We start from the raw sequence: 13,437 nt of genomic DNA, 5'->3' as shown, positions 1-13,437 counted from the left end.
GATTCATGAATTTAGAATGCCTCTCCATTTATTTAGGCCTTTAATTTCTTTTGATGTTTTATTCTCAAAGTATGGATTTTACTCTTATTTTATTAAGTTTATACCTAACTATTTTATTCTTTTTTGATGCTATTGCAAAAAGAATTGTTTTCTTAATTTTATTTTCAGTTTTCTCATTACTAATATATAGAAATTTGTTTTCACATGTACATTTAATTTGTAGACTCACTGAGCTGGACTAAGGAAAAAATGAAAGTTTATTACAACATATTTGACATTTAAACGATTCTGCCTTTGAAGTAACTATTTCTAGATTAAATTTAAATCAGAGATGTCATTTATTAACATCTCTATCACCTCCACTTCTGTAGCCTGAATAAACAAGGATATAGCGGCTCTGTCTAGCTGCCTACCTCCAGTCTGTTGCATGGTAGATTATTTTATGACTTCTTTTTTTAATCTAGGCATCCAATACATAATAAATTATATCTTCTTTTTATAAGGGAATATGAGAACAAATATATTTCTTTTCCAGTCAAAGAAAGATTTATATTCTGTGAAGAAGACATATGGGAACAAAACACAATGTGTCATTATTTTGTTATTTTTATTATAGTTGAGTGTAGGCATCACAATAGCAAAGTCCCATCATTTTGTATATGCAAAAAGAAGAATGTATTGCAGTCTGCTTATTTTAAATACAAAATATCTCTAGTCAAGGGCTTTGGGTAAATCATTGATTTAGTTATTACCTAGTTCCTTAGGTAAAAAAGAAGCCTGAGTCATCCCTAGTATATATTAGCACATCTATAATATCCAAAAGCTGGGTTTTCCAAATACACTGCTATTGCTAGAGAAGGGTCCTGACTTTCTCCTGACATCCTAAGAAAGCCTAATCTTAGGCAAACAGGTAATATCTAGACACCTTACCAAATAATTTTCGTCTGACAGATAACCTCATTTTTAGGCTCCTTTTTAGGTCAAATGAGCCTGTGGCCTCATTTTTAGGTTCTCTCTGATTCCCTTATTCCTGACCGAAGCATAGCCAAGCAGGAATTCCCAGAAGTAGAAAAGGAAGAAACTTCATTACATTCTTAACAGGATTTGTGGTGAAAAGTAATTCTCTGTTGGAGGAAGGAAGGGCATGCTGTTTACTTGATTTATTTATTTTTATTCTAGATTAATCACAAATACCCAGAAAGACGACTACTTGTGGCTGAATCCTGTGGAGCATTGGCGCCTTACCTCCCAGTAAGAATTGTCATTTTTTTCCTTAAAACTTCTTTTTTTAATAGGAAAGAAGCTTTTTTTCAGGTGCTTTGAGCATTTTAATCCAAATTCTTCTAGGACATGCTATCCTAATAAAGGAAAAAGATGAGCCACAGAAGATATATTACCTTTGATACAGTACCACATTGTATATAGATAGGTACATTACCACTGATTTTGCCTAAGTTTAAATATATTAAAGTGAATCAACATTTCTCATAGTGTGGACTGCAGATCCTGAGGGGTTCCTTTGATTCTTTCAAGGGTCCCATAAAGTGAAAGCTATTTTCTTTTTTTTTTTTTTTGTACATAGGCAGGCACCGGGAAACGAACCCGGGTCCTCTGGCACGGTAGGCAAGCATTCTTGCCCCTGAGCCTCTGTGGCCCACCCAATGAAAACTATTTTCATAATAATATTGACACTTTTTAAAATCTTTTTACACTGTGGTGGCATTTGCACCATTGATGCAAAAGCAGTAATGGGCAGAACTGCTGGTGCATCAGCACAGATCAAGGCTGTGGCACCCGACTGTACAAATAAGTATTGTATTCTTCACTGTCACATATAATAAAAGAAAAAACCAATTTGCTTAAAAATACATTTGGTGAACCAGTAAAAGTATTTATTTTGTTAAATCTTGAGCCTTGAATGTGTCATTTTTAATATTCTGTATGACAAAAAGGAAAATACTCATATAAAGCCATTTTGCTGCATACTGAAGTATGATGGTTGTCTCCAGGAACTTAGACAACTGTTGGAGTTGTGAGCTGAACTAGCCATTTTTTTCCATGGGATACCAATTTTACTTCAAAGAACAACTGACAGACAGCTTTGGTTTTCGAGACTTGGGAATTTGGCTGACAGTGATCTTATCTTTTCAAGAAAAATAAGTATGTATTATTTATTGCCAATGATAAAATGAAAGCTTTTTTTTTTTGACATGAGTAGGCTCCGGGAACCAAACCCAGTTCTCTAGAATGATAGATGAGAATTCTGCCACTGAACCACCATTACACTGCCCCCCCCCTTTTTTTTTTTTGACATAAAATGAGAGCTTTTAAGTAAGAACTAGAATTTTGGAAAATTTGTATCCACCACCATGAACATGACAGCTTCAAAATATGTAAAGATTTTTCTGATGAGATTAGTGGTAGTACTAACAAATGTGATTTTTTTTTTAATATTCTGTAATGAGAAGTATCAGTATTGGGGAAGTTCCGCATAACTCTGTGGTCCATTATTTCCCAAATGATTGATGCATGGTATTCAAAATCATGCATGGGTTAAAGAGGTATTCAAGGTCCAAGATAGACTAAAGAAATTTAATGTATCAGATTTTGAAAGTTTATTATCAGTTAGCCACATATCATGGTTACAGATTCCATATTAGAACTAATCTTGACCGTTTAGGTATAAAATGAAAGTAAAATGTCCATTCTTATTAGAAAAGCTGTTAAATACTCCTCCATTTCCAATTACAGGCCCTATATGAGGCAAGAATTTTTATAAATACAACCAAAACCACATATCACAACAAATTGAAGGTAGAGAGAGAGAAGAGAATCCAACCATCTTCTTTTATAGCAAGCATTTTAAATCAGGCGTTAAAGAGATTTACAGCAAATGTAAAATAATACTGTTTTTCACACTGATTTTTTGTTTTGAGAACATAGTTATTTTTCGTAAAAATGTTAACATTTAATGAGTTTATTACTATTTCTAAATGAAATTATAAATATATTAATTTCTCAGTTTTATTTTCTAATACAATAAATTTCAATAGATATTACCTACCTGAAACAAAAGCTTTTTGGAATGTGCAAAAATTTTTGAGAGAATAAGAGTCTTGACACCAAAAATTTTGAGAACCACCCGACGCCAAAAATTTTGAGAACCACTGGACCCTTGTCCCCTTACAGGTATCTTCCAGTAGGTGTAGGGCTTAGAAGGGAAATGAAGTGGCATCATGATTATTTTAATTTAAATAACCATAGTTTAAAGCAGGGCTTTCCCTCTACCATCTGTTTGTATAAATAAAGTTTTTTTGGAATGCAACCATGCCCATTCATTTCTATTTTATCTGTGGCTGCTTTTACATCACAAAGGCAGAGAGTTTAGTGGTCACAACAGAGACCTTATGGCTGCAAAAGCCAGGAATATTATACTATCTGGCCCTTGTACAACAGTGCATGAGTTATTTCTGTAGTAGCATTTAGTAGTAACCTCATGTCCTTACTGAAAAGATAGAAGTAATTCTCTTTATAAAATAATTCTCTTTTTTAAAAGTAAGATTTATTATGGATTTTTTACTCAGAAAAATATGAAGGATAAAATATATCACAGTCTTAACTCCTAGTAACAGTGTATTTTTAAAATTTTGTTAATATTTGTTCATATGGTACAGAAAAGAATAAAATGAAAATCAAAGGCTTCCCTTCCCTGCTCCTGTTCCCCAGCCACTGTCCCCAAGGGTATCCACTGTTAAAAGTTTTAAATTAGTAAAAAAAATAAAAATTAATACATGCACCAGTTTGTTTTTCCATATATTTTTAAAAGTTTTTACCCAAATTAATTGTACTATATATGATATTCTATATCCCAGTACCAATGACTAAAAATAAACACTATTGACAGCCTCTCGTGTGGGTGTCTGCATTTAAAAAATTTCTCACATTATTAATATCTCTACATCTTGCTTCTTTCAGCATTTGCATATTTTATTTTGACAGTGTTAAATTGTCCCTAAGCAAGGTAACATTTATACTTCTATCCACAGTGTACTGGAGTTTATTTTCCCAGGAACTAGGCATGATGAAATTATTGTGTTTTCCTATCATATAAGAGAAAAATGGTATTATTATGATAAGTCATGTTCACAGAGAGTCAGCATTTTATTGTTTATTGCTCCAAGACAAAGATGAGCATGTCTTGCTTTCAAAAATAAATTGTTCCACACTGCTCCTAGAATACTGAGCCATATTAATAATAGACTTAATGTTTCCTTAGTGGAGTTCTACTTGCTCTGTACCTCACTGTAACTGGCAGCACTAAAACTTTTGTACTTCAGCAATACTTTAGTGTGGTCATGGATTAAATGCAGTAATACCTTCTGACCTAACCTGTGAAGTCCCTTAAAACTAATTGCTGCAACTGACTTCAGACCACATCAATGTGAAGCAAATACCTAGCTCAAGCTTCTTACTTCTGTCTTATTGCCTGTGCTGATACCTACCAAAATCTTTTTAAGATATTTTAGGGCATTTTTAATTGTGAAAGGATAAATAAATAAGGTTCTACCAAAAGGCATATTCAGCAACCTAAGTATGTCCAAAATTTGTTAAAGTACCTATATTTTTGTTTCTAAAAAGTCAAAAGGCAAATCAGGCCTTTAAAAAATATCTGTCAAGCCTTGCTCTGCATACCAAATCATGCTAGAAATTATGAAAATGCTCACATCTTCTGTCTTTATTTTTCTTTTATTCCAACCATCACATGTAAAAAAAGATCTAAATAGGCTTAGATTTAAAGAATTTTGTAAATGGATCAAGTTGCAACTGCTGTACAAAGTGGAGTAGGAGAGAATGAATTTGTATATTGATAGCTCTATTCTAATTTAAGCCATTAATTATAACAGAACATTCTTTAACAGAACTGTGGATAAAACTGTTTGAAATTAAGGTACACAGAGGTTGACATTATATTAAATATTAGCATATTGGAATGATAGTGCTATTCTTTTAGAGTAATTTAATGTTTAATTTTTATCATTCTGTTGGAATTTTATTTTTTCCTTGCTTCTTCAAAAAATAAGAACACTGGCATTTTATATTGTTTCTTCATTTCTACCTCCAGACAAATGTTTTAATTGCCAGAGTGATTTTTGTAATCCTTCCTATTGTACCTCTCAGTGCTCTTCTCTATATTGAACAATAGCGAGACAAAACTCATTGTCTATTTGTACCACTGTTAACTTTGTGAATTTGCCAGAAGTTCCTACTAGTGTGCACTATAATAGTTAGAGGGATTTGGACATATTTAGCAAAAATATAAAAACATGCTAGGAGCTGTTGAATATCAAACGAATTCAGGGTAGATAATAATACCTCCAAAGAGGGAGAGTAGAAGAAGGGATTAGAGGGAAAGTGATACTTTAACTCTATCTGTAATGTTTTATTTCTTTAATAAATGAAGACTTGACACAAATATGGCAAGTTGTTAATGTGTGTTTCATCTGGATTGTGTCTTGTCATGTTTTATACTCTCCTACTGGTAGCGTAAATAAATATTAAAAGCATGTTCTTGGTGAAAGTCTCCCTGATGGCGTGGAAGGCGTGGGAGATGACTCCCAGGGATGAGTCTGGCCCTGGCAGCATGGGATCAACAATTTCATCCTGACCAAAAGAGGGAAAAGAAGAGTAATTAATAAAGTATCAGTGGCTGAGAGACTTCAAATAGGGTCAAGAGGATACTCTGGAGGTCTCTCTTACACAAGCTTCAGTTAGACATTGCTACCTATCATAACCTGCCAAACCCCACCCCCCACCCCAAAACCATTCTAGCCAATCCTAAAGAACACCTGGGCAGTATATAAGAACATACAAAGGTTCCATGCACTAGGGTAACTTTCCGGAAACCTAAACCTCTAGATGGGTCCCTGGATCAAATAAGTCCTGAAACCTAGAGGGCTCAGCCTCTCCAGAACATCAGCTACTTCCATCTCCCTACCCCACAGTATTGATAGCCCCTCCCAACGTGAAAAAGTTAGAATGGACGTAGCCCACATACCCCTAAAGAGTGGGATACAAAGATCAAAAGTGATCTTTGATCTTTGATGGTGGAGTTATACAGAAAAGGTAGGGTTTAACAAATGAATATGAATGCTGAATCATTACATTGATATTTCTTTTAGTCTCCAGTATCTTAGAGCAACTAGAAGTAAAAACCTAAAATTGTGGAATTGTAACCCATACCAAATTCTGAAATCTGTTCTATAACTAATTGTTGTGCTGTGCTTTGAAATTTATTGCTGTTTTGTATATATGTTATTTTTCACAAAAAGGAAAAAAAAGGGCGATTGTGATGGTAAAAAAAAATATTTATTCCTTCTAGGCTCCAATGTTCTGGAGCAGCCAGAAGGAAAAATCTGAGAGGATGATATGGTAGCCCATGACAAACTCTGGGATCTGTCCTATAACTACTTGTTGAAGAGTGCTCTGAAAATTAATTGCTTTTTTCTTTCTTTGCTTTGTATGTATGTTATATTATACAATAAAAAAGTTGAAAAAAAGGAAAAAAAAGTTCCTGAAATTGTGGAACTGTAACCCCTACCATACTTTGAAATGTGTTCTATAACTACTTAAACTGTAGTATGAAATTTAAAAAAAAAATGTTTTAAGGTTAAAAAAAAATGTTCTTGTTATTTTCAGAAAGAAATTCGTAGCTCCTTGGTTCTTTCAATGTTGCAACAGATGTTAATGGAAGATAAGGCAGATTTGGTACGAGAAGCTGTGATCAAAAGCCTTGGAATTATTATGGGATATATTGATGACCCAGACAAATATCAACAGGTACATGTTTCAGACTGAACCTCTTTTACCCCATTATAAAATTAAGTTATTCCAAATCTTGGATTCAGATGCCATATAATATGAAATAGAGGTGGTAAGTATGTTAACTTTAATCAGTTGGTATTAGCTTATAGTTGCCTAGTTTCAATTCTGCAGCACAGAGGAAGGAATGTTAACAATTCATTAACAGTGCTTGCCATAGTTGTGTGGTAGGGAATCAACTGCAGGCATGCCATGTTTACCATCCCTTCTCTTTGGTTGGTTGGTCAATGGACAGGTGGTATTTTCTTCAAAGAAAATTAGAAAGGTAGAATTATGGATAGCTTTATTTCTTACTTATTTTTTTTTATATTTTTTCTTTTGTTCTCTTAATATTTTTAAAATTTGTTGGAATGTATATTTATTGCTTTTAACTAAGTCTTTAAAAGTTTGTTCTTTCAAAAATTTATGTTTTGCCTTTCATGTGGGAGACCTGGGTTCAATTTCCAGACCATGCACTCAAAAAAAAAAATTTGCATTTTGCCTATCTCCTTTTGGCAGGGTTTTGAATTGTTACTCTCAGCCTTGGGTGATCCCTCAGAAAGAGTAGTTAGTGCAACACATCAAGTATTTTTACCAGCATATGCCGCCTGGACTACAGAACTTGGTAATTTACAGACTCATCTTATACCGACACTGCTGAATAAGATTGAAAAACTTCTCAGGGTAGGTTTTTCCTTTATTTATATAGCTAGTAGAAATTTATAAGGTCTGTTCTGAGCCATCTTGGAAGAATGTTGGGGAGCAGGGGCCGAAAATACCACTTAGTTTACATTCTAATAATTATTAGTTAAAGATTCTATTGGGATTAAGCCAAAGGAGAGATTTGAGGAAGTTTTGCTTTGCTGAAGGTGGATGAGAAAGTCCATCAGAGTTCGTTAGCTGACATAGCACATTTGTGGAAGTAACTGGTATGTTATTCAGAAAGCCAGTTCTTTCTTACCTTCTGAAGATTTAAATATTTTACTTAGAGTATTAACTCCACTTCCCAGAATGGAGAGAGAATTTAGTGTGAGTCACTAGAGCTTTCTTATTTACAGGTGTCAAACTTGCTTTAACTAAGTTTATTTCATTGCAGTGTTTCATTCTCTCACATTTTAAAATGAATTTTTCATTTTTCCCAACTAAAAGATTTGAAGAATAGTTGAAGTAACAATATAAACTTGTTGATCTAATTTTGAACTAAAAGTTACCTTTTTCAGGCTAGAAGAGAAATTAATATATCTTTAATGCCTATTATGTACTATTAAGATCAGTACTTCATATATAAAATATCCTATTTCATTCTCATAATCCTATGAGTTGCATTGTTTTTTATGTTGAAACTGAGACTTAGTGATTAAATAACTTGCACAGGGTCCCTCAGCTGTTTGACTCCCCCAGAATTTTAAGGCAGCTATAAAGCATTGTTAACAACTCTGTATCCATAGTATTTATTTAATTTAAAAATTAGGCTGTTCTTTATATAAATTTCAAAATTAGTATTTTACAAATATGTAAATAGGTAAGTGGACTGAAATATCTCTTTTTATGAAACCTAGAGAATTTTTTTAATGTTTTTTTTAAAGTGTTTGCATTCCTTCTATCTGAGAATTATTCATACTTGGTTTTTCTTGTTTCATTTTGTAACATTGCTAATTTCACAGTTTTTGTTTTCTACTGTAGTGGTGACATCTCAAGTGAATTTAAACAGCAAGAACACTTTGTCCATTACTGATCCTATTTTTCACTTTACTATTTGGTTTCTGTGTACCATACTGATCCTTTTACTTTTTGTTGTTTTTCTTTCTTTCTTTTGAAATTTCTTCTCTTATATTTTATGTATACATTGAATTATGGTAAGGCATTTTGAGTGCTGGCAAATACGGATGTGACCAAATTTATAAAAGGAGATAGGAAGTGGGGTGGGGGGAGGGTAGCAAGGACTGCTGTTGATTTAACAGTTGAGCATTTGTAATGATTCCCATGGTTCACTTTAATTTCTTTACCCTGATTTATAAAATTTCAAAAAATAAGCCCCTCTTAAAAGAAAAAAAGAAAAACAAAATAACATTTTAAGACATTCCCTACAAATGGAAATGACTAATATTCACCTTAAGTTTTCCAAATAAAAGATTCGTTTACTTCTCTACTGCTTTAATGCTTCTTCGCGTTTTCACATACTTAAGGATATTAAATGATTCATGTACATTTCCACTAAGTCTTATGACTCCAACATATAGGCCCTTAAATGTTTTATTGTTAGCCACAAAAAGGAAGAACATCATAAATACAATTAACAATTTCAAAAAACTAAAATTAGCTTCCACATCCTTGTGTTTCAGGAAGGAGAGCATGGGCTGGATGAACATAAGCTCCACATGTATCTTTCTGCCTTGCAGTCCTTGATTCCTTCACTCTTTGCATTAGTACTACAGAATGCACCATTCTCAAGCAAAGCCAAGCTTCATGGTGAAGTGCCACAGATAGAAGGTACTGAACTTAAATTCTAGAAGGCAGATGTAGAATATTAGTGTTTAGCTTCCCAAGTAATTGTTTTGATTAAAATTTGAAAAATCACTTATATGACAGCACAATTACTAAAATATTTTATATGTATGGAATCTTATGGTCATAGATTGTATAATAACTATGGTAACTATATGGCTTCATCTTTTATGGATAAGCCTTATTGTATTATTTTATAATATATATGCCTTTTTTTTTTCCCTTTTTTCCATTCTTAATCTATAGATACTAATCTATAGTCACTATGGTGCCACTGAAATAGACCTTTTTTTAGGGGCTGTAATAAGTGTTTCCTTCCATTAATAGATCTCAGTCAAGAAAAGACTTACTTAGTAGTTTCTGGTGCCCTTTTTATTTTCTTCTTCCCACCTGTTTCTTCTCACTTTCAAAAGGGAAGGTAAATGTAATTACATTTTCCTTCTGTGTCCTTTATAGAGAGGAACATAAGCAAATGCAGCAGAATTTTCTTTTTTCCAAAATAAGGAATATGACTTATTTTCAGAAATACATGAAATTGATTGTTAAAGAACAGTATTTTCTTCTTTCTCTGTCCAGCTTACCAGTAAGTTATCTTTGATACATGGTAGTTGGTATCCCCATGACATCTAATCCCTGGGATAAATGGCTATAGACAAGCTATTGCTGTGTATGAGATCCCTTTGCAGCTCTTTCAAATATATGCAATCACCCGTGCCTCTTCACGGCTTCTGGCAGACAATTATAACATCGAGAACACCAGTAGATACTTAATGTTTTAGGGTTGCAGGTGTTCAAATAAAACAAATTGTGGGCTATAATTGTTGGGATATGAAGCATTGTGTCCAAGGATATGAAGTATTGTGTCCACAGAATAAACATGATATTGGGGTGTCAGTTTTATTTGGAGAACTGAGAGTAGATGGGGTGGAGTTAGTTTAATATTTTAAAGTGTTATTGGGGTGATTGCAAATTCAAACTTGTAAGATAAGACTTTATAACTTATCTTATGGATCGCTACAACTTGGCGAATTACCCCTCTATTCATTAAGTCGCTTCATCTGCCTAGGAATTTTCCTATATTTCTCATGCCCTTTCTTTCTCCTTCTACCTTGCTATCATTTGTTCATTTATTTATTCAACAAATAATTATTGTATGTCAACTTTTGCAAATCGCTGTGCTGGACATTTGATATAGAAGCTTCACAACAACTCCCTTTGGTTAATCAGATCCTGTACATAGTCCATCTAGTGTTTATGTGAACTTTTTTATGATTTTGTCTTCATCATATCAGAAGTTATTTTTATATTTAGTTCTTGTTGACTTAATTTAACTCCCCTGTCCTTAAAGTTAATGCTATTATACCCTCACTTAGGTTAAAATTATAAATGAGAATTTTTATTTCCTTATTTAGGCTGTATATCTGTATCTATCTCATCATCTTTCTACTTATCCACATACACATATACATATAATTTGGGGTATAATTTATTATAAATGAATATTTATTTGTTTTCTCATAAATGGTGGGAATCTACACAAATATTTTTATTCCACAATGTTAACTTTTATGTTAGTCTCTGTTTTAGACACTATATATATATACAGTCATAAACAAAATAGCCAAAATTTCAGCCATCATAGAGCTTACATTCTAGGGAAGAGCAATACTCTAAAGATTCATAACAGCAGTTATTTTCTAGATAATTGTCATCAATTTTGTGGATAAAATGCTGATGTTAAATATATAGATACTGATGTTTTTACCAGTCTATTAAAATGGCATTCTTGGGACTTTCTATATTTTTATAAGACAGATGCTCAAATTTCTAAAAATCAGTGCTAAACAGAATAATGTTTTGAGGCTCTTGAACCATTCTGATTGCTTATCTGTAATATATAAGTAGTCTAAGTAAGAATTTGTTTCCTGGTATCATTTTGCTTTTATTTGATTTAGCCTTACATTTTTGGATACCACATTTCCTATGGTAAATCTCAATGTATCTATTTAATTGTTGGCTACTCCATTATTTTTTCAATATTTTTCAGTATTTTTGAAGCCATAGCATTCATTCTACTTAAGTGTAGCATATTATGAACAATATAATAGAACTTTGTATTTATATCAGATATGTTTTGGTGTGATAGAGAAATATAAAGTGCTAATATCCTTCACTATCCAAATCTGTTCAATTCCTGGGTTAAGACAGTAAGAATATAAGAAGAGAGTTCAGATAGTGAGGGATACCACAGACTGGTTGGCTTAAACAACAGGAATTTATTGTCTCACAGTTCGGAAGCTAGAAGTCCAAAATCAAAGTGCTTTCTCTGAAGTCTGTAATGTTCTGGTGGCAGCTTATTAGCAATTCCTAACTCAATCTCTGCCTCCTTGACAAGGCTGTCTGTCTTCTGTCTCCTGCCGACTGTGTCCAAACAACCTCTGCTACGAGGACTCCTGTCATATTGAATTAAGACCAACCCCTGACTTAGATTGGGCTCACCTTAAATAATAAAATCTTTTAAGATTCTTTTTACAAATGGGTTCATATCCACAGGACTAGGGGTTAAGACTTGACCATATCTTTGTGGGGGACACGATTCAATCCATAACAACATGTTTTCCAAATTTGTTTGTTTATTATGATAAATTGAAGAGTTCATGTAACAAGAGATTTAATGCAAAAATTTCTGGATTTGTTTAATTCTTGAGTTCTGATACAAAGGATAACCTTTATCTATACTTAATATATTTTAAAAGCCTGGAAGTTGGGATATGAAGACAATAACATGTTAATTTTGTCTTTGGTCTGAGCATTTTTTTTAATTAGGTACTCTTTCTATTTCTCTTATGTTTAATAATTATCATTGAGCCATTAATAGTTTTCAAGAAAATGCTGCATCCTTATTTCTGTCTTTTTAAGGTGTTTGCCTCTATATAGGAGTTGTTGCTCCTTTAGGAGTTTCTTTGATTAACAGTTAATGAACTTTTAGCATGCATTATTCATTTAATAGCCGTCTAAAAATTATTATCTATTTTTGGCTTCTACCTACTATTTAATGATATGTTTAAACTTTTAAAAATATACCAGTATGTCTTCATGTTTTATTTACATAATTTTAAAAGTAAGTTTTCAAAAATTTCCCCCCAATTTAAAAACATATAATAGGGTTCCTGGTTATATTTATAATATGCTTTGCCTTATCTTACGGTGACTGGCTTTATCATTTTATTTAACATAATGTTTGTCAAACTATGAAAAAATTTTTAATGCAGTTAATATTGGAGATTAAATACTAAAGAAACTTGTTCAACTCAAGATTTAATATATTTATATCATTATTCTATGATATATTAAACCATTTTTCCCTGCTATTAACCTATTAGATTCTTACTCCCTGAAGAAAAAAAAATATTTCATGGTGTTTACTTTTCCAATTATGTAGAATCTGGGAGAATTAAAAGTATTTCTAATTTTTTTAAAACCAAATTCAAATTTGTATTTTAAATAAGTCTCATCTTTCATTAACAAATTGTCATGGCAGTACTTGCTTATTGATTTTATAGTGTCATAAAATCTTAAAGTTGTAGATTTGTTTGATTTGTTTATACGTGACCAGAATTCATTTAATATATTTTTTCCTAAAATGATTTGATTAATATGTTTCAATTATATAATTAAGGTTCATAATGTCAGGGGAAAAGGGCCCACTTTCCTTTTTGTCAAAATAGCTACATTCACAAACTGCCATTTTCCATGTGACTTATTTTACTTAAATTATTTATAGTGACTAGGTTCCCTCGGCCTATGTCGCCTCTTCAAGATGTGTCTACTATTATTGGAAGTCGTGAACAATTGGCAGTGCTACTACAGCTTTATGATTACCAGCTGGAACATGAGGGTACAACAGGCTGGGAGAGTTTACTATGGGTTGTCAACCAATTGTAAGTTACTAACTCTCTGTTCATTTGGTCCATTTACATCAGTTGAGTGGCAGATAGCGCATTGTAATTAGGTGTATCACTGAGGGGCAAAATAGAATAATATTAAAAATATAGCAAAATATGATATCATCTA

General features: G+C 32.5%; 1 protein-coding gene across 5 annotated transcripts in view; it reads left to right on the top strand.

Moving 5' to 3' along the window:
* The window catches only part of RELCH (RAB11 binding and LisH domain, coiled-coil and HEAT repeat containing), a 141,768-nt gene that overhangs the window by 75,439 nt on the left and 52,892 nt on the right, over positions 1-13,437 (top strand). For all 5 annotated transcript variants that reach the window (XM_077135314.1, XM_077135313.1, XM_077135312.1 and 2 more), the window contains exons 13-17: positions 1,180-1,251; positions 6,697-6,837; positions 7,378-7,542; positions 9,201-9,348; positions 13,148-13,304. In XM_077135314.1, the coding sequence (XP_076991429.1) occupies positions 1,180-1,251; positions 6,697-6,837; positions 7,378-7,542; positions 9,201-9,348; positions 13,148-13,304 (683 nt within the window). The remainder of the gene's footprint in view (positions 1-1,179; positions 1,252-6,696; positions 6,838-7,377; positions 7,543-9,200; positions 9,349-13,147; positions 13,305-13,437) is intronic.

This window comes from Tamandua tetradactyla, chromosome 18 (assembly GCF_023851605.1).
Source record: "Tamandua tetradactyla isolate mTamTet1 chromosome 18, mTamTet1.pri, whole genome shotgun sequence".
NCBI classification, from domain to species: domain Eukaryota; kingdom Metazoa; phylum Chordata; class Mammalia; order Pilosa; family Myrmecophagidae; genus Tamandua; species Tamandua tetradactyla.
The sequence above is the reverse complement of the archived record's forward strand: the minus strand, read 5'-3'. Positions and strand labels throughout refer to the sequence as shown.